Source organism: Colias philodice, chromosome 1, assembly GCF_061535455.1.
Source record: "Colias philodice isolate Cphi_HAF_F1 chromosome 1, ilColPhil1 Martin Lab GWU primary, whole genome shotgun sequence".
In the NCBI taxonomy this organism is placed as follows: Eukaryota; Metazoa; Arthropoda; class Insecta; order Lepidoptera; family Pieridae; genus Colias; species Colias philodice.
Window position 1 is genome coordinate 14,912,908 of NC_143086.1, and position 25,780 is coordinate 14,938,687.

General features: G+C 34.2%; 1 protein-coding gene and 1 long non-coding RNA gene across 2 annotated transcripts in view; both read right to left on the reverse strand.

Annotated features, from left to right (window-relative positions):
• Positions 1-25,780, reverse strand: part of LOC149491498 (uncharacterized) — a 151,459-nt gene that overhangs the window by 1,899 nt on the left and 123,780 nt on the right. The gene's annotated exons all lie outside the window — the stretch shown is intronic.
• gammaSnap1 (gamma Soluble NSF attachment protein 1) lies at positions 1,403-17,535 on the reverse strand. The gene is made up of 8 exons (XM_089698172.1): positions 17,367-17,535; positions 12,658-12,725; positions 11,811-11,965; positions 11,131-11,286; positions 10,605-10,823; positions 10,197-10,436; positions 2,890-3,017; positions 1,403-1,865 (listed from the first exon to the last, which is right to left on the reverse strand). Exons 1-7 carry the CDS (start codon positions 17,414-17,416, stop codon positions 2,913-2,915), a joined length of 993 nt encoding a protein of 330 aa, XP_089554298.1. The 5' UTR covers positions 17,417-17,535; the 3' UTR covers positions 1,403-1,865; positions 2,890-2,912.

Sequence of the window (25,780 nt, forward strand, 5' to 3'; positions counted from 1 at the left end):
GTCTCAGTTCAGTCAGCGTCGTGCTACCGTCAATAATTGCTACATGTTCTCTAGCGTGACACACGTCTAATCACTGACTAACCTGATGTATGTGTTCAATGATTCAGTCAAACCGGCGACGTGACTGACGGACAACATGACGGTGACTGGTGTTTGTGGATACGTACACAAACCGTCACCGATCAGTCATCGGTGACTTGACGGTGACTGATGTGTGTGAGTGCACCCTTATTAATTCAAAAAATAATGTATCTGTAAAGGAACATATTGCCAACATAACAATATAAGTGAGGTTGAAATAAACCTATCCATTGAATTTTCAAATTAACCTGAATTTAGATATAGTCAAGAAGCTTTTAATCTAATACACTGGAGATTGCACTATGACCATTAAATTGTAACAAGAAAATATGACGTTGAATGACGCCTGTATGTTTTTTTATCCCTTTCACACCTAACTTGGCAAGTTAATCTGCAATCTCCAGTGTATTAGATATAAGCTTCTTGGATATAGTTATTAAGTCTGTCACATCACAATGGGTAATTCAAAGAGGCCCGATATCCAACAACACTCTCACCCAACTTAGTGTAGCGCTAAAACATAGTTTTAACTAATTAATAATAATTATCCAAAACATCACTTAAATACCTAATTAGTAAATGAACAATTCAGTCAAATTTTATTGCTTTACTTTCAAAACAAGATTATAATTTCAAAATACGTAAGTTTCTAAAAAAATATTGTTTTAAAAGCAAAGCCCGTAGCTATTTACAATTTAAAAGCAACAATTGTGATTAATACGCCAAGTCAAATAAATAAATAAATTAAGCATTTTAAATTTTACAAAAATTCCTACACATTATAGACTGTACAACATGCCTTGATAAATATTATTTTATCATCTATAAGTATGGAAATGCATCAACTTCTTATTGCAATAAGAAGTTATATCTATGCAAATATGGGGTCTTGGATTTAGGTTTTTTTTTTCTTACTGCACTACACTAAAATAAAATTGTCTTATAAATTAATAGAAAACATTTATAAACTTTCTAACCATCTCCTTTCCTTTAGAATGAATGATGTGAGATGAAAATTTATTTTGATTTCGAATAATTATTTAGATTTTAGACATTCAAAAATCAGTTCTAAAATTTCTAAATATTACGACATTAAAATTACACCGATCTGTTTCAAATGGGTTTTACTAAACGAGTCTAGTGAATTGACATATTCCTACCAGACACATAGAGCCAATTCTAGATAATGTAATCATTATAACAACAATACACAAAATCATTCATTGTTCTTGGTCTTAATTTTAAACCAGAACCTCAAAATATTAAAGTAAATTTAACAACAAAAAAAATATATTCTCAATATGTCCACCATGCAAAGTAAATGCCATTATTAAAGTGAAATAATCCAAAAATAATAATGAAAGAGGAACTTCTTTTTAACTATACAATACCAGGAAAATGCTGTTTTCTTCTAGTTTTAAATTATGTAGTAGGAATTTGGTGTAATAAATAAGACTGATTAGTTAACTCTGGCGGATATTCTATATCTTAAGATAGAAAAACATGTATGTATGTAATACCATGTACCATTGCACAAGGTTTGCTTTACTTCTGCCAATTCAGTTTCTCTATTAATCACTTGACTTTTATAAATTTCAATAGAAGAAATTTCTTTCAAAAGAAAAGTATAATCGTAACAATCTTATAATTTTTGAACAATAATTTGGTAAGAAAAAAACATTATATATTAGCGGGAAAACTTGGAATGAAAGAATTATCTAAGTAATTTTACAATGATTTTGGGGCATAAATCTTCAGTTATTTCTTGAACCTTCTTACAAAAACTGAAAATAAAAAACACATCACTACATAGTATAAAACAAAGTCGCTTTCCCTGTCCCTATGTCCCTATGTCCCTATGTCCCTTTGTACGCTTAAATCTTTGAAACTACGCAACGGATTTTGATGCGGTTTTTTTTAATAGATAGAATGATTCAAGAGGAAGGTTTATATGTATAATAAGATCCATTAAGTAGTGGAGAAGTACTGTTATTTTTGAGGTTTCTAATGTGATGTCGTAAAAAATTACATTTATTCCGCTTACATTGCAAACGCAGGCTGAACCCTACGAGTTTTATCAAAATAATGTACTAAGTATTATACACATTGAAAAGGTCTACAGAAAAGTCCGCGATGGTATATGTCTATCTCTTATGGATAACCCACAATAACTTTTTTTTGTCATTTGCTTTTTACGACAAATAATGGCTAATTTTCGAAGCGATTTTAACCAATACAGCATTAATCCTTAACCAATTAAATACCATGGATACATTGTTCATTTAATATAGATCTATATGGCCCTTTACACCGTATGATTTAAGTGAATATTTTCGAAGATATTACAGATTTAAAAATTGCGGGACGTAGCGTTTGCGGCCGCCCGGCTATGTATTTTATAGTTTATACCCGTGCGATGCCGGAGCCGACCGCTATATTTTTATACCTATACAACGTTCACAATTTTTCTGTAGTGTATTTAGTATCAGCATTGCACCCGTGCGAAGCCGGGGCGGGTCGCTAGTACTATTATAAAGGCGAAAGTTTGTATGGATGTTTGTTACTCTTTCACGTAAAAACTACTGAACCGATTACAATGAAATTTAGCACACATAGAGGGTAACTTGGATTAACACATAGGATAGGTTTTATCCCGGAAATCCCACGGGAACGGGAACTATGCGGGTTTTCCTTTGAAAACGCGGGCGAAGCCGCGGGCGGAAATCTAGTTTTTACATAACTTAAAAAAATACAAGTGCAAGTTGCTAGAACGTCAAGTGATTAATCAAAGACCCGTTAAATCCATACCCATAGTTTAGAGTAATCAATATTTAACACAGTCCATCATCATCATCTTCTTTCTTAGCTTCAGCGAATCCTGCATCTTGCGCCTTCACTGGATTGTATGATTCTTCCACAACCATAGACCGAGTGGGCTGTAATAAAAAAGTAGTTTCAAAAAACTAAAAACCCATGTTAAACTCATGAAATTATTGTATTGTCATTGTCTTGATAAATGGTCAAATTTTGAATTAAACCTGTCCGTTTAAAGTGGGTCAGAATCGATCGATCTATCGATCGAAAGGAGACATATCAACATGTCAGTTACATACAAACATACAAGTGAAGCTAGTTAAATTCACTTTACAGTGAATTAATAAAAAAAATCATATATTTTAAATGATTTTAATTAAAAATAAAATTTACAAGTACGTGTTATCATGAGCACGATGCTTCACAATATATTTTAATTCTAATATTATAATCTATAGGAATAAGACGTTCTCACGATCGAAAGCACATCGTCAGCGCTTCACGTTACATATAGCGTAGGGTTGTCACATAACTCCTCCCCCCGCAGATCCGCAACTATTTTAGGACATTGAGTGAAAATGTTGCGGCAGGATCAACTTCTGGGGCTGATGTATTATTCGATCTCTGAATTTTCATTTTCTTTGATCTGTAGCGACGATAGCACAGGAACATTGAAGTGGCCGCTGCGCACAGTAGAAAGATGTAAAGTGGTATTGTCGTATGGTAGATGGCGAACTCTCTCTCAGGGGCGACCGTCGTATATACTTCTATTTGCTTCTATAGGTTGTGTAATCCCTGTAGGTTGATGGAGTGCAGTCCCAAGGTTTTTAGCGTTCTCGTCGAAATATTACTGATTGGTGCAATTAAAATTTTTGTAGTTGTATCTTTAATTTCATTATTAATATTTGTAATAGTGAGGTCGTCAGTACGTAGAGAGCAGCTTGTAGGTAACGTTGCTATGAAACTGCCTTGGAGATGAAGGTATTCCTTATGATTGCAGGATAATTCAACTTTTGTGAGATGTGGGAAAATAATGGTGTAGTGACTGTCGTCCAATTTCTCCATTGCTGGCTTAGTTAATGTTAGGCAGGTGGATTTAGAGTCGCTGGATATCTCTGGCGTGGTGATGAGGTTTGCAATACAGTCGGGTGAACTTCTTGTATGGTGGTTTAAGGTCTCTTCACATAGAAACCGATTGCTCAACTTCGGGCATTCAGCCTCTATGTACACATAAATATCTTTATTGGTTGCTATGTAGGGATAGGGAGGTATGATGATATGACTTGTACGATTAGGCAAGACGGATAGTTTGTAAAGGTTATAAGTGTGAGGAGTTATAATGGGGAATCTAAATATAATTACTATCCTATTTTTACTAAATTATGATCCAGTTCGAATTATACTACGTAATATATCTATTCCTAACATAACATTTCGCGCTCGCGATGTACGCGTAAAAGCTAAACTATCCTCTATATTTCTTATAACTAAAAGTAAATCATTAATATTACCGTCTAAGGGACCTGGTTATTCTGTAGAACGCCCTGGTTTTAAAACTTCTAACAAGGACGATGCGTTATCCAATTTTCAAATTCTAACATTTACTTTCTAGCTAAATTAATTTTTAAATCAATGTCGTCTTATATAGTGTAGGTAAAAAGGTATGGTAATGGGTGATAACGTTTATCAGGCCGAGGTTAAAGGAAAGTAGTGGGTTTTGGAGTACGTTTGAGTCGGGATTTCGAAACAGGTAAGCGTTTTTTGGAAGTATATACATGTATCGGTAAATTAGACACAACTTTGTCTTTTATGAATCGTGAAGCTAACTTTTGCCTCGCGGCTATCGGATTACGTATATATACTTCTTGATCAGGTGCATAGTCAATCTCAGGTTCTCTCCGGGTATTATGTCGCGTCATAATTGCTTTACGTTCTGCGAATGATGAGTCGTGTATTAATTTATAAACTGTCTCCATGTTAATTCGATGGTTATGTATGTATTGTTGTAAAAGTCTTTCCGATAAATTTAAGTCAGTTGGGTCTCTAGGGTCATAATGTCCTGTAATTACATCATAAGGTCGGCATTTAGTCAGACTGTGTACAGAACTATTATATGCTAAGATCGCGTATGGCACTAAATTTGCTGCAGTTTCATTTTTATGCTTTAATTTCAATATTCTTATATGCTCGATAAGGGTGCTATGGAAGCGTTCTATCATACCGTTTTCGTTGGGGGTATGAGGAGCAATCATATGATGATTAATCTTATGCAGACGTACAAATTCGGAAAATACTTGATTTGTAAATTCAGTACCTCGGTCAGTAGTTATCGACATAGGTGAACCATGGTGCGTCATGAAAAGTAACAATGTTTTAATGATATTCGGTGCGGTACTGTCGCTTATTCGGTACGCTTGAGCATATTTAGAGAATGAGTCAATAATAGTCAGATACTTATCCTGTTCTAGAGTCAATACGTCAGCATGAACAATCTCAAATGGTTTAGAAGGAGGAGGCACAATTTTAAACACTTGGCGTACAGGGTTACGGTCGTATTTTGCACTGTTGCAAATTGGGCATGTATTTATATAACTTGTTATGTCGGTTTTCATTTTAGGCCAGAAGTATCGTTGGGACAAGGAAAGGTAAGTCTCGTTAATACCGCGATGGTTCGTTTTACCTTCGTGATATTTTCGAATAGTATCTTGTTGGACTAAATAATCAGTTATATCTTCAATCTGTCGCTTTACAAGAAATAATTTCATACATGAATTTTTAAAAGTATTTTGGATTAAAGGTACTATATCGAACATTTTACTAACAGGATTGACCAAAATTGCAGTACGAATTTTAGGATCTACATACTTCTTAATCAGCTCTACAATGTTTTCTTGTAAGCTGTCTTCGTTAATTTGTACTGAAACACGTAGGAATGTTTCAAATGGTTTCTTTATGGTAGGTTTCGTTGAAGGTGAGTTATTCGTGATTTTTATAAATATCTGTTTACGAAATGTGTTAAGTGGGTCATCACTTATAGGAATGTCAAGAATAGGATTTTCACGGCTAGTATGTTTTGTGCCTTCTGGTTTATTAATATTAAGAGTTTCGTCTGTACCGTAAGCTCTTAAGGAGGGGGCAGTATCTGTCGATGATTGGCTAATTAAAGGTCTGTCGTCAGGTGCAGAAACAGTCGATGATCTACTATTTAATGGTCTGTCATCAGGTGCAGTTACAGTCGATTCAGAGTCAGAAATATTCACTATCATAGATTCTACGTTTTCATTATGCAATTCTATACGCGACAATGCGTCCGCGTTCGTGTTACATTTACCTTTCTTATAAACTATCGTATAGTCATATTCAGAAAGCTTAAGGCGCCAACGAGTCAGCCGAGAGTTCGGTTCCTTAAGATTCATTATCCATTGTAAGGGCTTATGGTCTGTTATAATTTTGAACTTTCTGCCAAATAAGTACGGTCGGAAGTATTTAGTTGCCCATACAATTGCCAATAACTCTTTTTCAATGGTACTGTAATTCATTTCACTATCATTTAAAGTACGTGAAGCATATGAAATAGGTTTGTCAGAACCGATTGGGCCTTGGGATAATATGGCACCAATAGCTACGTTGGATGCATCAGTCGTAAGTATAAACTCTTTCGTAAAATCTGGGTATTGTAATATGGGGTCATTCAATAGAAGTGTTTTACATTTTTCGAAACAATTGACGTATTCTGAATCTAGAGTAATTTTACTACCTTTTTTCAAACATCTAGTTAACGGTTTTGTAATACGGGCAAAGTCAGGGATAAATTTTCTGTAATAACCTAGAAGACCTAAAAATTGCTTTATTTCTTTAGAAGTTTTTGGAATAGGGTATTTAGTTACAGCTCTAATTTTATCTGGGTTTGGTTTAATTCCGTCTCTACTAATTATGTGTCCCAAATATGCAGTTTCTAACCTTAGAAATTCGGATTTGTCCATTTGAATTTTAAAATTAGACTCACGTAGACGTTGGAATACTTTTTTAAGGTTAACAATATGTTCTTGTAAGCTGGTGCTAAAGACTATAATGTCATCTAAATAAACTAGGCATACTTCGTTCTGTAGACCGCGCAAGACATTGTCCATAACCCTCTGAAAGGTGGACGGAGAATTCTTAAGTCCCATGGGCATTCTCAAAAATTCGAAATGCCCATGTTCCACGCTAAACGCAGTTTTAGAAATATCATTAGGATCCATCTCAACTTGTAGAAACCCGCTAGCTAAATCTAGTGTACTAAAGTATTGACACTTGCCTAATTTGTCAAGGACGTCAGTAATGTTAGGTATAGGATATTTGTCGTCAATAGTTTTTTCGTTTAATTTACGAAAATCTACGACTAATCTCCATTTCTGCTTCCCTGAAGCGTCTGCCTTTTTGGGAACAATCCAAATTGGTGAGCTCCAGGCTGAGTCTGAAGGTCTTATTATACCTTGACTTAACATTTTTTGAATTTGATCTCTAACTTCATTTCTATGTACAAATGGATACCTATAGCTTTTAGAATGAATTGGTACTTCGTCCGTGGTCCGTATGCGATGTTTTATTTTATTAGTAAATGTAAGTGGTTCATCTTCTATATAGAATACGTCTGAATACTGTGCAACTAATCTTTCTAAGTTAGCTCGCTCTTCCGGATTTAAATGATCTGTACGTAACCGAGATATAACGTCTGATGTACGGGTTGATAACTTATTTGAATTAAATAATTCTGTATTATAAATTTCACCGGAGACATGTCTATCCATTGAGAAAATGATATCATGTTGAGTTGGATTACGAACCTCTAAAATTCCTCTGTTATTTTTAACCGATGTTAAACAATAAGGTATAACGCAATTTGAAATAAATTGTTCTGGTATTAAAGTGTCACCATTTGGTACATTAACGGGTAATTTAAGTAATTTGGAAGACTCCGCTGGTAAAACGCATTCATATAAATTTACATTGGACGAATTATACATTTTAATAGGGTTAGTGGCATTACGCGTAATAAACTGTCGAGTTTTTAAGTCAATTTTTGATTCCAATTTTTCGAGTAAATCGAGGCCTATAAGTCCGTCAAATACGTCGTGAAACTTATATACAAAAAGTGTAATTTTATCAGTCTCTTGAAGCTCTTTGAAACATGGTATAGTAATAGAGAAATCGTTTCTAGTAGTAGCATGTATATTAGTGACTTCGAAAGGATCGTAATTTAATCTTATATTTGAATAAAACTTTTGGACCGCTTCGGGACTTATAAATGACTGATTAGCTCCTGTGTCTAATAAAAGTTTTAATGGTGGGTCTAAAATCTGTATGTACGGTAGCTGCCTTTGTGTCTGCAAATTAATTTCTATCTTGGCTTTCTTGTGAGGCTGGCCTTCGGAAAATTCTCATTGTCTGTCGAGTCAGTTTGTTGGTTAGTATCATTACTTTCATTACTTTCACATACGTTTTCTGATGGCATGTCATAATTTTGATCATAAATCGCGTCATAGTTAGAGTAATTATCGTCGGCATAGTCAACATAATAGTTGTTATAGTCAGCGTCATAGTAGTCATAGTATGGAGAGTAATATTCATATGGTACACATTCATTAAAATGGACATCACGAGTTTTAAAATAGTTAGTAGGTGGTGGGTTACCATGCTTACGCCAGTCATGTCCAGTCGAGGGTGATTCCTTCGTGACATAATGACTCACGCCACTCATTGGCGTTGGACCTTTATAATAATTTGGTTGAGGACGTTGTGGTAATCGGAATACGTTGCTATGGGGGTTATAGTTAGGTGGAATAGCTCGGAATATTTGTTGGGTACGTGTGGGCATTCTAGGAACATGCTGCTGGTTTTGAACAGGCATTCTAAATTGATACGGTGGGTTTGGTCGGATTTTAGGAGGAAACATATATGGTTGAGGTACATAGAGAGGCTTGGGTACATGAAAATTGGGTGACGGCATTAAAGAATTATTATATATAGACTTAGGTACATTATTATAATTCAAATTACTAAATTTGGATGAAGCATCGTTTCTTTGTTGTAAGTAAATTGTATTTAATTCCTCCTGAACATACTCTAATGCTTTCTCTATTGTTTCGGGCCTCATACACCGTATACGCGACCCGAGGGGTTCTTTAAGACCCCTAACAAAAGCTTGTTTCGTCAATTTTTTATATAGGTCACGTTTTGCGTCTATAGTACTTTTAAGTGATTCATGTAAAGTTACGTAAGTCATCATGGTACTGAATAAAGACTGTAATCTATCATAAAACTCTTGGGGCGAGCTGCCGCCCTGGGTTTGTGACGCTATATCATTATACAGAGCCGTCTCGTCTCTCTGGTCAGAAAAATTGTTAACTAGGGCCTCACGGATTCCTCCCCAATTATCAGGTATACCGTTAGTATTAATGAGGCGTGCCGCAGGTCCGGTGATTTTATTTAAAATGCCGTTTATCAGCGATAAATTAGAAAGAGTGGACTCGGGGTCATCTTTTACATATTTAATAACTAATTGGTCGCATATTTTAATAAATCTTGTTAATACATGGGGGTTACCATCAAAATCTGGGACCACCCTTAAGCATTTAAAAATTTCTTCCGTGTCAAATGACATATTAAAACTATCAATACTTCTTATACTATCAACTAAACTATTTCTCGAGGACTGTTGGGAATTAACAGCCTCGGTACCCCGGGATTTCCTAGGATGGAAAATCGTGAAGGTTTATTCTAAAATTAATATAGGAATATAATATAGGAAAGCAACACAATAAAATAATTCTGTGCAACTCACATTAACATGGTTTCCGTATCGATGGCTGGATACTGCTGATGTTCTGGATACTCGTTTGGGTTTTTAAAAAAACCGGTCGGCCGCGCGGGGCCTCGGAACCGATATTTATTTCGGATATATCTTCCCGCGGGCGACCCGAGTATCCTACCGACTGCGCCAGTTAAATTCACTTTACAGTGAATTAATAAAAAAAATCATATATTTTAAATGATTTTAATTAAAAATAAAATTTACAAGTACGTGTTATCATGAGCACGATGCTTCACAATATATTTTAATTCTAATATTATAATCTATAGGAATAAGACGTTCTCACGATCGAAAGCACATCGTCAGCGCTTCACGTTACATATAGCGTAGGGTTGTCACATAACTAGCTAATAAAAGCATTTTAAAACATTAGTGTTTTAATGTTCTGTGAACTCTATTTACTCTCTGTTCTGTGTATGAGAAGGTGTACGGAGAGACACACACTCACCTCGGGGGCCGAGCTCACGTACGAGGGAGCTGCGTTCTCCCTCACCGCTGCCTTCTGCACCGGCTCGATGCTCTCCGGCAGCGGGATGCTGTTAGCCAGCCTCGCGTACTCCACGTCCATGCTGCGGATGAACGGTGAGGCCAGGGCACGGATGGCAGCCTCACGGTCCTCCTCATCGTACGCTTGGAGCAGCATCTCGAGGGTTTGCATCTCGGGCATTTCACAATAGCTGCCCCACTCCTGGAAGGTTTAAAATTTAGTTAATAAATTTCTGGTGTATGTACACCACAGGTTTTTATTTGCCTTTTAGTTATATTTCCTTTACCACTTTTTTATATAGCTATAAAATTTATGTATATGAACTTTCTTGACAAAGAAGCATGCTTAATTAGTATAGACACTTCTCACCTTATAAGCCTTCTCAGCAGCCACCGCATCACCTCTGGCCAGCTGGACCATAACTATAGCCACGGTGAGCCTCCCCACAGCCGCAGCGTTCCCTCCCTCCATGTGGAAGCCAATCTCGCGTCGCAAACTGTCCACCGCTTCATCAAAACGTTCCAACTTGACGAGCAGACGGGACGCTTTGCTGATGTACTCCGTGCCTTGGTGCTGGCTGCTCTCCACCTGAAAAGTTGAAAGTTTGTTTATCTATGTCAACTGAAACACGTTAATAAATATGATTTAATTTTATGTCTTTTCCTTTCAAAGTATTTCTCCTAAATGAATAAAATTTGTGCATATTTTGCTTTTTTGTATAGGTTCACAAATGTACATATAAAAGTCACAACAAAATCATCTTACACATAATAATTTTAAGGTACATAATTCTATTTTTAAAGGCCTTAGAAAAAAAGGAGGAGGTTATTCTTTACGTATGACGTACAGAATTTAACACACACACACTTTGACGCAATTTTATAGCAATACTTACAGAAGAAACATCAGCAGCCTGCTGGAACAGCTTCACAGCCAACTCGGGAGTCCTCTCCTCGATGATCTTAGCGACCTTGTCCAGGACATTGGCTCCAGCATCCCCTGAACCATGTTGCTGATACAGGTTACTTGAGTTGCATGCCATGTTGTACAACTGTAGAAAAAATTGTTTTATTGTTGTATCATAAAAATAACAAATGTATGTTTAATGGTTTTATTACAATAGGGTTTGACTAAGTTAAAAAAATTTATGATTAATAAATAAATGTAATGTTGATTAAAAGGTTTATGGTCTAAGAGCCCGTGGCAGATTGTCCTTCACCGATCTGATAACCAGACGAGACGTATTTTTATTAAATTTTAAATTTTTTATGAAAATCGTACTTAAAGTACTGTAAAAAAAAATAGCCATGACCACTTTTCGATAGGCAAGCAATTATAGGCATATTTGTTAATAAAAAATTTAAAATACGTCTCATCTGGTTATCAGATCGGTGAAGGACGATCTCCCACGGGCTCTCCTACAATTAATAATTGTATATCTTAAGATTGAATTGATTACTACCTAAGTGTGAAAGTTTGGATAAGATTCTTTTTTTTATATTAGGAAAAAGGCACAATATTATATTGAGAGGGACTTTATTAACAAATCCAGATGTAAAACAAAAAGACACATACTTCCTCAGGTGACGTCAATTCCTTGCTGACGATGATAGCATTCTCGATAGCTTTAGCAGCATGGAAGAAGGCACGGTTCTTTTCATACAATTCCGAGGCCTTCATGTGGCATTCCATCGACTTTTTCATTTCGCGAGAAATCCTGTAGCATTGTGCTGAAAAACCGAAATTATTAAAATACTACCAATAATAATAAAAATTGGTTGTCTGTAAAGTCGGTTTACTGACGATAGTTGAACGTGACAACGTCCGATTGTGCTTCTTTGTCGCTCGTTCCGCGCTCTCGCTTGCACTTCAAGCCTTACATGGAACGCCTCAGAGCGAGGTAACGCCGCATGAGTCATGTTTTTCGTGCGTGCAGCCGGCTCTATCGAATTATAAGACGTTGTCACGTCAAAAAATAGTCTTTCAATGTTTGGGCATTGATATTATATCAATATGTTTGTAAATATTGTATAAGCTTACAGCCAGACTGTATAATCCTCTTTAAAAACTTATAAAATAATTAATATACTCAAGAAGGCATTGAAGACTAAACATTCCTAATTGACTGAAAAATAACAAGAGCACTTAAACACAACCTACACAAAATTTACATAGAAATTATCAATAAAATGAACTCCTAATAATATTTTTAAGTTAGTAATAATATATGAATGTATAGTTGCTTCACGGGAAAACTGAATGTATTTTGAAGAATTACTTGTTTTGCTTGAAAGTTCGTAGTCGAAAGACAACGCGCGTTACATTCATAGATACGTTCATATTTTACAGACATATTTTCATACTTAGGAAGACCTGGGTAAAGAGGTTTTTAACAATTAAATTTTCTATTAAAATTACATACCTGCTTGACTATACTCGTCGGCAGCAGAGTCAAAGTCAGGCTTCCACTTAAGCAAGCCAGTCTTCAAGCTGTAATAAAATAGAAATTACTTTTTTTCTTTAAATAAAATCAATTTGCTGGATTTTTTCATTGTACTTGTGGTGCTGGATTTTTGAATAATTTATTAAAATAATTATACAACCTAAAATATCTCTTAAGCTTTGAATTTTATAAATGAATTTTCTAGAATATAAAAAAATGTTGTATGTATTTAAAGATCACACATGCAAAGTAAGAGTAACTTCTATTAGTGCAATTGTTAATTCGCAATATGTTCGCAATTGAAGTAGTTGAAGAAAGCAGAAAATATGGTCAGAATCTAGCTAAGAGGGAGTAAAAATGACATTTGAAGTTTTATATGGACACATACACCAACAAATATAAATACACCAAAAATAGTTATATTTTTAAGCTGTCATGTTGTAATTTTCAAAAAATTAAATAAATTTGGTAATAATATTATGTTGAAATAATATCTAAATCTGATAATATTCATATTATCATTAATAATTATTATTTTCAACTTGAAACATTATTTAATGAGTCAGTAAAAAATTGCATAGTATGTTTATTACTGTCACAATCGCATAAGCATTATTCTAAACACAAAGCAATGCAATACAACAGCAAAGAAAAGACAATATTTTGCTTGCAAAATAAATAAAATAATTTGTTTGTAACTTATAATGATAGGTGGGTTATTTGAGTACACTCAGCATAATATACAGTGGAATCCGTTTATAATGACATTGAAGGGGAATATCAAACACGTGTTACGTCCCGGCCATAAACAGCAAACTGCTGACTACGCCGTTCGCATGGGAACGGAATGCGAGCGTGATTTTGCTGTGTTAGCTTTTAAGACTTCTTTGGAATAATTATTAAAAAAGTATATTGATTCCTTAACTCCGGTCTGCACCAAGCAGACATGTGTGTAAAAGTTTCATTTTAATTATTAAATGTAGTATATAAAGTAAATCTGGTTTTCTTTTGGGGCCTCCAGCCGTGGGAAATGTAATTAGCGCAGTCGGTAGGATCCTCAAAAAACGTGGCATAGATAAGTAACCTTGCTATTGCTGCGGAGCTGAGGATCCAGAATCTACAGTTTCTGCGGCCTGGAGGCGAAATCAAACATCGATCCCAAAAAGTAACCAGATGTGGTAAGTACATAGAATCGATCTGTGCTACTTATGCCTTTAGTTTTAATCCTTGTAATTTTAAATATCCATAATTATCCATCCTTGATAATTATTCCCTCGGGAGCTTACATCGTGTAGGTCTGTCCGTATGTTTAGTTATAATTGTAGGAATAAAATGAATTAAAAAGGTATCTTTGAAATAAAGTTTACTTTCATATTATATTAGATAATCCATACTAATATTATAAATGCGAAAGTAACTCTGTCTGTCTGTCTGTTACTCAATCACGCCTTAACTACTGAACCAATTTGCATGAAATTTGGTATAGAGATATTTTGATACCCGAGAAAGGACATAGGATAGGTTTTATCCCGGAAATCCCACGGGAACGGGTTTTTCTTTGAAAACGCGGGCGAAGCCGCGGGCGGAAAGCTAGTATAATATATATAAGTTAGTCTATGCGTAGTAATGCATTTTATAAAAATTAAATAGTTAGTTAATATCAAGGTACGGGACCGCATAGAGATTTATCAAATTAATCAATCAAAATTAATTATTATTTCAATTTCGCAGACGCAATTAGATATTAAAATAAATAATAATTAGTTTAAATATTCGAGCCCAATCAGAATTTAACAGTTTTTTGAATCAATAATTACATATCGTTGTAATATATTAATATATTAATTTAATATATTTTAAATAATTTATAACGATATTGTAATATGATAAAGCATACTCAAATTGATAATGCGTAAGCATTCATACGAACGTCCTTTATAAATTTTTCCATTTTATGTTACTTAAATAAAATATAATTATGTAGTGCAAAATTTTACGTATGGTAGAAATAAAATCCTATATTTGAAATCAGATAAAACTACGATAATTTAAAGGCATAATTATTTTAATTAGTATAAAATAGTGCTTTATTTTCAGTATTCGTTAGATTTTTTATTTAATATATCTAGAGCAGGCATCCCTCTTTCCTTGTTATCCTCCTTTATCCTCCTTTTCCCTTTATCAAGTACACAGTCATTCTTGTACATAGAGGCTGAATGCATGCAATGAATGTTTGATATTGGGTATCCTTACGAGATGAAAGATATTACATATACTTAATTATTATCTCTTCCAAATTCAACTAAATCTCAATTTAAATGTGAAGAATAGAAGAAGATTATTACTGAAGATAAGGACTATGAACACAAAGATAACTGAAATTATTATATGAAATATAATATGCAACTCTCAATTTGATTAATTTAGAATATTTCCGCAAGATAAGACGAAATTCTATTACCAATGAAAAGGATTCTGTAATTTACCATACTACTATATACGTATCTACATGATTCTGATTGGTGCAGCTATAATTTTGACAATCCTGAACAACTGTACGTGATCCGACGCAGATGAGCCACAGCTCCCAGCGACATTTTTCTACGGAGTCAACAAATGGTCGCTGACCTGCGGGGGGAGGTGTTACGTCCCGCCCTTAACAGCAAACTGTTGACTACGCCGCTCACATGGGAACGGAATGCGAGCGTGATTTTGCTGTGTTAGCTTTTAAGACTTCTTTGAAATAATTATTAAAAATGTATGTTGATTCCTTAACTCCGGTCTGCACCGAGCAGACATGTGTGTAAAAGTTTCATTTTAACTATGAAATGTAGTATATAAAGTAAATCTGGTTTTCTTTTGGGGCCTCCGACCGTGGGAAATGTAATTCACGTCATAATAAACGGACATCATACAAATGATACAAAGCATTTTGTAGAAAATAAACAATCTCCTGCTTTTGTCAGTATTTAATACAGAGAAACAAAATAGAGATCCCTACACATTGAGACTCAAAACAAACAAAAAAAAGGGTTGTCGGATATCACAATTTTCCCAAACAGAAATTAGTGTTGAAAGTTTTAGAATTCATTTCGGTCAGTATAACCGGACAATTCATTAAAAATTGGTCACAATAAACGACATGTCACTATAAAGGAAGTCATTTTATCCGACTTTTATTAAGAATTTTATATGAAAACCAAACTTTGCTGTGTAATTTTTATTTATTTATTTAGAAAACAAGCTTTCACATTTATTTAAAACACAATTTTGCAATGCGAAACCTTACGAGGTTTGTAGCAACGCTCACAGTCGCATAAACACCGTTTGTTATTCGCAAGGAAGACAAAAGATGTGCCTACACAAACCGGTTCCTTATCTATTCATGACATACAAATACAGGGTGTTCATTGCAATGTTGTTTTTTATGTTCATTTTATTGTTTTTATTAATTCGTGAAAATATCTTTTGTATATTCTTTTGTAGTTTTTAATATTAACGACCTTCGTGACTTTTCGTGGCATAGAGTTAAGTATAGTGGGTAATAAGAGATTTGACGTACGCTTCCCATAAAAATTATGTACTTTAGGAATCATTAATTTATTGTTAGTTATTTGTCTAGTAGCAAACTGATGCGAAATGGGATTTTGAAAGTATAAGTTATGAAATTGTTCTATGAGAAAAAACTATATGTCATAATAAGCGGTTGGTCAATATAACCGGAGTCATAATAAAAGGATTCTGCTGTACTTTAAAGAGGAATACCAATATCAACACAAAATGCATATGCCAGGCTTTATAGAATATTAATGTCTATTTTGTTTTTTGAATAAGCTAAAATGAAGTTCAATAGCACCAATTTTGCTGAAATTAGATCCATAGATATTTAAACTAATCATATTATGACACATAACTTACAATTTTTATTTAAAAAATACAATAAATAGAACAATAAAGCATCTAGGCAACTTAAGGGCAATAAATAAGCAATAATAGCTTTGGTGGTAATGGTATTTTAAAGTTAGGCATTAACATAACTTTTATACTGCCCGAATTAATGTAATTGCTTTGAGACAAACGTCTTATACAAATGTATGCAAAGACACATTTAAGTATAATACTATTAATATCATTGCAATTGCTAGTTGCTCTAGGTAGCTAAAGAAAACCATCACAAGCTTTCATAAGAAACAAAATAAATCAACATCGCAATACAGGATTAAACACTGGGATTAATACATTATTACAAGTGATTTTGCAAACACTTTTTTTTTTCACAAAATTTTTCTTTAGAGATGCAAATTTATGGATGGTTAATGTATGGGAAAAATTTCCTTTATATGAGAACTGAGGATCATCATTAGAAAACTAATACAAGTAATTCAAGCATGAATAATAACGTAAAAAGGCGCAAAAATAAACATTGCATTGCATTAAAACATGGAAGCTTGCACATATTCAAACATTATTGGAATGTACAATAAAAAATTTCGCAAGTATATTTCGTTGTAGGCATAGCATATTCAGTAGACAATGTAATAATGGATGACAATACATCACTTGGAAATTACGATAAAACTATACAGAATGCCCTTATATCGTTCCCTGGTTATGAAAATATAAGGTATTTAATTATTATAAGTAATGTTACCTCAGCATATGTACTATAAATTCTAGGATTTGCTTACTATTTTTCTGCTGCCTTGCAATGTTCCAATGCTTCCATTATTTTGGACATTTTGAAAAGGATTTATTGTCAATATTATATCAGTACCGACGGTTTTCCTATGTCTGCAGTCTTATACTTTCTAGACTCTAGTTTGCAAGAAAATCAATAAGTTTGTGACACAACTTCAATGACTGCAAGGGAATGTCAAACCAATTGTCAAACGCCGGCGCGATGTCTTTGTCTGACAGTGACAACAAGCAACCCAAAGCAACCAAACCAATAACCAAACTCTCAGAAATTGGAATCGGGAAGTCCATTGAAAAAAAATAGAAAGAAGATGAAATCTCTACGATTACCAGAAAATTTGAGTCTTAAGACATTAAAATATTAAAATATAAAGATAATAACGAGCTCTTGAACCACGATGGAAATATTCTATGAACTTTTTAAATAATTTCAAAATAATCGATATAATCGATAAGGCTGAAATTTTGTCATGATAAAATTACCACGCTGACAAAAATAATATAATTAGGTCATGTTTATCGCAAAAATTAATTGGAAAAATACCCATCTATCAGCTGTTAAAAAGTTAGGCATCATCAGATATCAACACTAGGTAGCCACTTATAGCCAGGTAGGTATGTAGTATATGTACTTAATTATAATGACATATTGTTTCCTACTTCTCACCGACATGTTCATTCATTATCATTCAATAATTAAATATTAGTTATTACTGAAAATCAAACTCTAGGTACAATACATACCTGTTACCACGTTGCGTAGAAAATACATAATATTATGTGGTGTGTCGGTCGATCAAATACTTAATATGTACCTAGGTATAATAATATAAAGAATAAGACAATACCCTTGTACCCTTGGGGAGGAAAACTATGTTTACGGGAATAGAAAAGACGTTGACGTGTGGCACTCGGGCCTCGGGGACTGCCGCGGTAAAGCAGAAAGCTATTGCATGCTATGCCTTCAAGCCTTACTTCAAGCCGTGTCCGTCGGAGTGGGGAGCGTGAGGTTTTTTCGTTACGGAATTTCTGGATTCGGTCCCCGCGCTCAAGGTCCGCAATAGAAGCTATGCAATAGCTTAATACATAGATTAAACAAAATATTATATAAAATGATACAATTTACAATATAGGTACGTCACCACCGTTGAACAGCCAGGCACACTACGTCGCCATTAAAACTTGTTTCATATAACGAACAATTCAACCCGCGGCGTTATTATGATTATCACAATTAAATAAAAAACAATTAAGTAGAAGCAACCAAAACTTCTCGAGAAGTGCTTTTGATGATCCGTATCAAATAAAAACAAACGCGATCCGTGCGTGATTACTATTTACTACGCATTATCTCGAGTCCGACTCCGAACAACGAACAACAAATATGGGCTATGGCCAATGCAAAAACAGAGTCCCGAATCCCGATAACGAAAGCCGCTCCCATTGGCCGATTGAATATATCGCGTCGCAGGCTACCCTCAATACGCGAAAAAATCTTTCGGGTCTACATAATATCGCCAAGTTAATCGTTTCAAATGATATTAGAACTAACAAGCTACCTATACAATTTATAAAATGCATTATGATAACCTATGATGACATTATGGCCGAAATTACCAGTAAAATCTACATTCCATGGGAACAAGTGTAGAATCTTAGAACCGACAATGTCGAAATAAATCTGTTCTTGATGAATATAAAGTGCGATGTAGGCGGGTTTGGAATTGTGGACCGAAATAATTGTCTGGCTAGACCATTCCTCTAGTTATTTTTAGACAAGTATCATGATCTGTACCAAAAAGGCATGGAATTTGAATGTTCTTATACATACTTGGATATACCAAAGAGCTATGCTTAATGACTATGTCCATACATGTTCAACATAGATCGCTTGGATTCTTAAATACCTATGCATTAACAATATATTGAGTTCCTATATTAATTAAAAATATTATGAATGTATATAAATTACCTATGTAATATTATGTTACTTATATAAATACTAAAGTCTAAACCAAAAAGAGAATTTATTAATAAAAAATACTTTAAAGCATTAAGCAAAACTTTTGTCTGTTCACGAAATGTAAATCTAAACTATTCTTGAGTCTCATTCCATCTAAAGACACAAGAAAAATTTCATTCAAGACGGTCCAGCCGCTTATAAGCAGGTCTGTAACATACACACGAACATAAGAAATAATACAACAGTTATCTACAGACGATAACATTTCCCCCGTCTAACATTTTCAAGAACGTCGGTTTTCAAACCGACGTTCGAAACCTAACCTAACCTAACCTAACCTATTTTAGTATTAGTTGTTATTTTTTTTTATTTATTTATATGTATACCTACATAGTACATCACAGCTAATAAAATATATAATTCAAATAATAGTTTCCTGAAATTAAAAAACAAAACACAATCTGAGTATTTTTTCATAGGTAGGTATTTAGTGGACATTTCGACGTAATTATCATGGACCGCTTGTAAAAAAAAACATAAATAACCATAAAGCATATTGTCCACCCGTAAATTTACATCGGGTTCAAAATGAACGGGACACGCAGGTGTGATTGCGCATAGCTTTAGTACATGTATTATTGTTTGTTAATAATAGCGATATTTCCACGTGGGAATGCGCGCACCCTCGATCCCCCGCCGCTCAACCCCGCAAGACATGGGGGAAGATTGAAAAGAAAATGCAGTAACGGTATTGTTATTTCAGTTCTGAATCTGTGTTCCCGTTAACTGACTGACTGTAGTCTATTAGTTATGACTTATGACTTTATGCTGCTTCTTTTTTAAATATTTTCTAGATAAGATAATATGCACTTATAAAATACTAGATTTCCGCCCGCGGCTTCGCCCGCGTTTTCAAAGGAAAACCCGCATAGTTCCCGTTCCCGTGGGATTTCCGGGATAAAACCTATCCTATGTGTTAATCCAAGTTACCCTCTATATGTCTGCTAAATTTCATTGTAATCGGTTCAGTAGTTTTTACGTGAAAGAGTAACAAACATCCATACATCCATACATCCATACATCCATACATCCATACAAACTTTCGCCTTTATAATAGTATTAAGAAGATTAAGACTAGCGGTCCGCCCCGGCTTCGCCCGTGGTACATATGAAAAATAGATGTTGGCCGATTCTCAGACTTACCCGATATGCACAGAAAATTTCATGAGAATCGGTCCACCCGTTTCGGAGGAGTATGCAGACTAACATTGTGACACGAGAATTTTATATATAAGATAATGAAGAGAAGAATTATTACTAGATATTTAATTTAAAAATGTCCACATATGCATGTAATCGAGCATTAAACCAATGCTCTAAGTATATAATTAATAATATGTTTTTAATGAAAACATATTTAAGTAGTTAATTGATAAGTAATAATAATTATTATCTGTGGTATTTTATATACAGTATTATAATTTAAAATTTAATAATGAATTGTGAATAGTTTCCAAAACAACGATTAATTCACTTCTTATTTCTATTAATATACATATAGGTATTATGTATGTATATATTGTTATTTATTGCCTAATTGGCAATATTACCAATATGGTAATAAACACCTTGCCTACCTTTAGATTTAGCCTTATAAGCTTGTTTTATGTAACACCAATAACTTATATCTAATAAAAAGATTTTGTATTTACATAAATCTAAAATTCCCACGATAATCAACTGATATGTTGACTTGATAAGCTCCACGTTCGTCGATATGTCGATTTAAATAATTATTTTTTGTTGCCAAGTGTAGAAATATGGCACCGCTCTGTCTACGCGAATCTACAACCTGCGTATCTACAGGCAGCTGCAGCGTAGGTATGGTATTTTCATAATTTTATATTGTATCAATTGTAGACCTACATTTTATTATTTATTTGCATTTTATTGCGATTGGGGGATTTTCCTATCCTAAAGCATAATGAGGAGAGGTTACGAGTAGGTACGTACCTAGTTATGTCAGAAGGTCGAATAACTGAAAATGAAATGAAGATGGTCGGGATGCCTTTATAAAAAAATATTACGAGAAATAATAAATATGTCTCAACTCTCAAGATATTTCATCTAATGAATGTACAGGATAATCTATACTCCGGTTTTGCTAGATGTCTTTACATAGTAAAGCCTAAAGATTAACATGCATATATTGAATGTTGGATACTTTTGTAATTAAGTATATTAGAATAATATTTTTATAATAAATATTTACAAGTATATTTTTAAAATAAATATTTACAAGTATATTTTTAAAATAAATATTTACAAGTACTTATTAAAAAAAATATATATTGGGTGCTAAATCTCATTGTAATCGGTTCAGTAGTATTTACGTGAAAGTGAAGGCCATTCTCCCATTGCGGTAGGTACGCACAGGCGATTCAAGTATCCTGCAACTGCAAGTCTCGGAGACTAGTCGCCTCTCCATATCTTTCCGTAACTTCTAGATGCTTCTAAAATCTAATTTCAGCTGTTATAATACCTACGTAACAACGTAGGCCTGTCAGTTACCATGGATACCAGAACCAGAGGTTGGGCAGATACATTAATAAACAAATTCTTGTTCTTCAATCGCACAATGGGATAAAGACCCATTCAAAAAAAACACGTGTGCGAATATCCCCCAAGCACTTAACCAGTTTAACCCTTCAGGTACTTACTTAACTTTAATAGATATAAGTACATAAATAAAAAAAATGTTAGGTCGATTGAAGACTATAAGTATTGGTAAAAAGGGGAAATTTTAATGTTAGGGATTGTAAACATAATTAATGCAACCAGAAATAAATATAGAACTAAATATAGTTGGGTATAAATTCTTAAATTAGCTATCTAACTACCTACGCATAAAATCAAGGAACCGTCTTTTTGTGTCGCAACCAATCAAATAAAAAATGAGTGCCTTCAATCCCTTCAATATTAAAGATGATATTTCTGTCGACGAAATTAAAGATAAATAATATATATGTAATATGATTTAATTTTTTGCGTTGTTTTATGGGTTTGTTTCAATCCGAGCATACGAATATCTCCGTACAAACATTTTAAATATTTATTTAGACTTATTATGTTACCAAATTATATTGTTATTGGTGATAATTAAGAAGAGATGGTAAGAATTATAATCTTTATCTCCTCTATGCATAAAAGTAGGTCGGGTGAGTGGCACCACTTTTCTAGGTATAAGTTAAAAACGGCTGAATGGATTTTAATGAGGTTTCTTTTGTTTCCGCCTGCTTTAGGAAATCGGAAAAGTCTCGCATGACGAATTTGCTTACCTAACTTTTACATAAGTGTTTTTATTGTACCTGTATGTCGTTACTTGTGTAGACCGTACTTATAAAATATAATTCTGAACTTAAAAAGATTTATTTTCCTTATTGCAAGGAAACAAGTATTAAGTATTCGTGTTTATATGAACTTAACAATAGCCGTGTTTACAACGATAACAAACTTATCAATAAGTAGTTACATAACTTTCACATCTTGTAAGGTGTTAAATATTTATTTTCCAATATTGTTACAAAATAAAGTATTGATACTTTATATCGCCTTGTGTATAATTGGTGTTCCATAGAAAATATTGCAAAAACATTATCCGTGTTTGCTTTGATCAGATCATTGAATCGAACCTTTACACCTACTAACTTAGCTGATAAGCATGTTGTGTCTTCGTAATAACTAATAACCAACGAAACGAACGAATATTTGGTTATCTTGTAGCAGAAAAAGGAAATACCAAACAATTTCAAAAAATAAATTACAAGTTTTTAGCTTTCAACAATAAGTATGTACTCGAATGAAATAATATGAATACCTTAGATTACAAAATATGAATACATATACATAACAATAATTAATAATTGACGACTAATCATTCATATCGTCTTATGTTTTAAGTTCCTAAACTTATCTAATATTATAAAGAGGAAAGGTTTGTATGTATGTATGTATGGTTTTCACGCATAAACTACTGGACCGATTTTGATGAAATTTGGCACAGATAATCTTTAGACCCTGAGAAAGAACATAGGCTATCTTTTATTGCGAAATATGTACCACGGGCGAAGCCGGGGCGGACCGCTAGTAAAATATAATTTTAGTTCAGACTTCAGCCTGTAACGCAATATCATTTCACTATAAAGTAAGGGCGCGTTCCCACTATGTCGTAACGACTAATTTATCGTTCGACGACTGTAGTCTCTACCTGTTCCCATTATAACGATTGTTTGTCGTCAACATTTTTTATCGTTTAGCGACTGTCGTATCTAGTCGTATCAGATCGCTCGCATCATCAGCAAGCTACAAATCTAGTCGCCTCTGCGTTCGCTTGGGTTGGGAAAAGCAAACCGAGTACAGACACGAGGGGCGCGCGGGTGCGAGAGGGAAGGAAAAACACGTGTTCGTCTACATAGAGTTGCCGTCCACGATTTTTTTATCGTTTTACGACTGTCGTGCTTGCCGTTCCCACTGTCACGACAAAGTGTCGTCACTGCAAAAACTGTTGTAGACGACAGTAAATTGTGTCGTTCTAAATGTGAACACCTCCATTTAAACATATAAGCCACGACACTTAAAACTACACGATTATCTGTCGTCACGACCCGGTGGGAACGCGCCCTTAATGTGTTAAATTAATAGTATGTTAAATGTTTACTTCGATTAATATGTTTTAAAATACTGCATAATGTAAAAGCGGTTTCTCTTTGCCCTGCGGACATTCGAATCATTTACAGCATGCCAGACACCAGACAGGCTTTATAAAGTTTTCGTATGTACTTTCAAAGGAATCATTATTTTCAGCCATCATCATCGTATTATTCATAACGCAAAGGCCTCTCAACCTTAGCTCTCAACATGTCATAAAAAAAGAAATTAAAAAAAAGACGGGTTGCACTCCGGGAGTTCCGTCTTAGCTTATTCGATCAGGTCACGTGTCCTGACGCGAGTTTAAGATTTTATACCCAACGCCGCTAAAGAAGTTTTCACTTCAAAAATGAGTGTTGTCAGTATGACTGCAAGCTACGTAGTATTTATAGTCTGTGCTACAAGACTAAGCCTTCCTACCTCTATACAAAAAAATCAAACTTTAAAAAATAACAAAGAGAGTATTATAAGCGTTCAGATGGTCAGATGATTGTAATTGTAAATTATTATTTCTTTAGGCGGAGGGCGCCAGCGCGAGCGCAGGTGTGACTCGTGAGAAAGCTCTCCCTTCCTTACCTAGGATTTATTTTGGCAGGCGGAGGGCAAATTTGCAAGACTACGGGGTTGATTATTCCCACGGGATATTATTTGTGATTCTTTTCTTTATGTTCTTAATCGTTGCGGCTATAGAAATCTTGCGCTATTGTAGGAGGAGGTTCGAATTCACAGTTAATTTTACTGTACAAATTAAATAAATCAATTGTCCGTTTGTCAAGTCAATATAATTTAACGGTATTTTTAATAAATTATTTTTAAATACATATTAACTATTGTTTGTCTATTCGTTTGACTGTATATTAGTAGGGGACCCACCTGTTAATGAAAACGACTATACTAAACTTCTTCTTATATATAAAATTCTCGTGTCACAATGTTAGTCTGCATACTCCTCCGAAACGGGTGGACCGATTCTCATGAAATTTTCTGTGCATATCGGGTAAGTCTGAGAATCGGCCAACATCTATTTTTCATATGTACCACGGGCGAAGCCGGGGCGGACCGCTAGTATTTATATAAAATTATTATAACTTTGGAAAAATAAAGTAAAATTTCTGCCAAAAATGTTTCAATCATCACTACATAGTATAAAACAAAGTCGCTTGCTCTGTCCCTATGTCCCTATGTAGGTATGCTTAAATCTTTAAAACTACGCAACGGATTTTGATGCGGTTTTTTTAATAGATAGCGTGATTCAAGAGGAAGTTTTTAGTATATAATTTATTATGTTTTAGACAAAGCGGGCGAAGCCGCGGGCGGAAAGTTAGTTTATAATATTATCGACATTCGACACGAAGAACGAGCGATATCGTCTGAGTCGTAGTCACGTCGTAGTCGTATCGTTACATGTGAAGTTCATCAAAGACCAATCGAAGACTAAATGAGCTTTTATGATTTTTTAATAAAAATCAACATTATCGATAGCAAAGAAAATTGTATCGCAAAGTGTCTATTTTCAGTCTTTCACCGAAGAGCATTTACGATATTTATTGCAGTAAAATATTACTTGTTTGACTACTATATTTTCAGGAATTGAGTTTTTATTCAGATAAAAAATGTATTAGTTGCAAATTAAAACCTTTTCCGTGTAAATATTAGCTTTCAAAGTGCATCGAGGCAGATATCGCTTTGAGTTTTGAAATATGTGAAATATTTCGCAAAATTATCGAGTAGATAAAC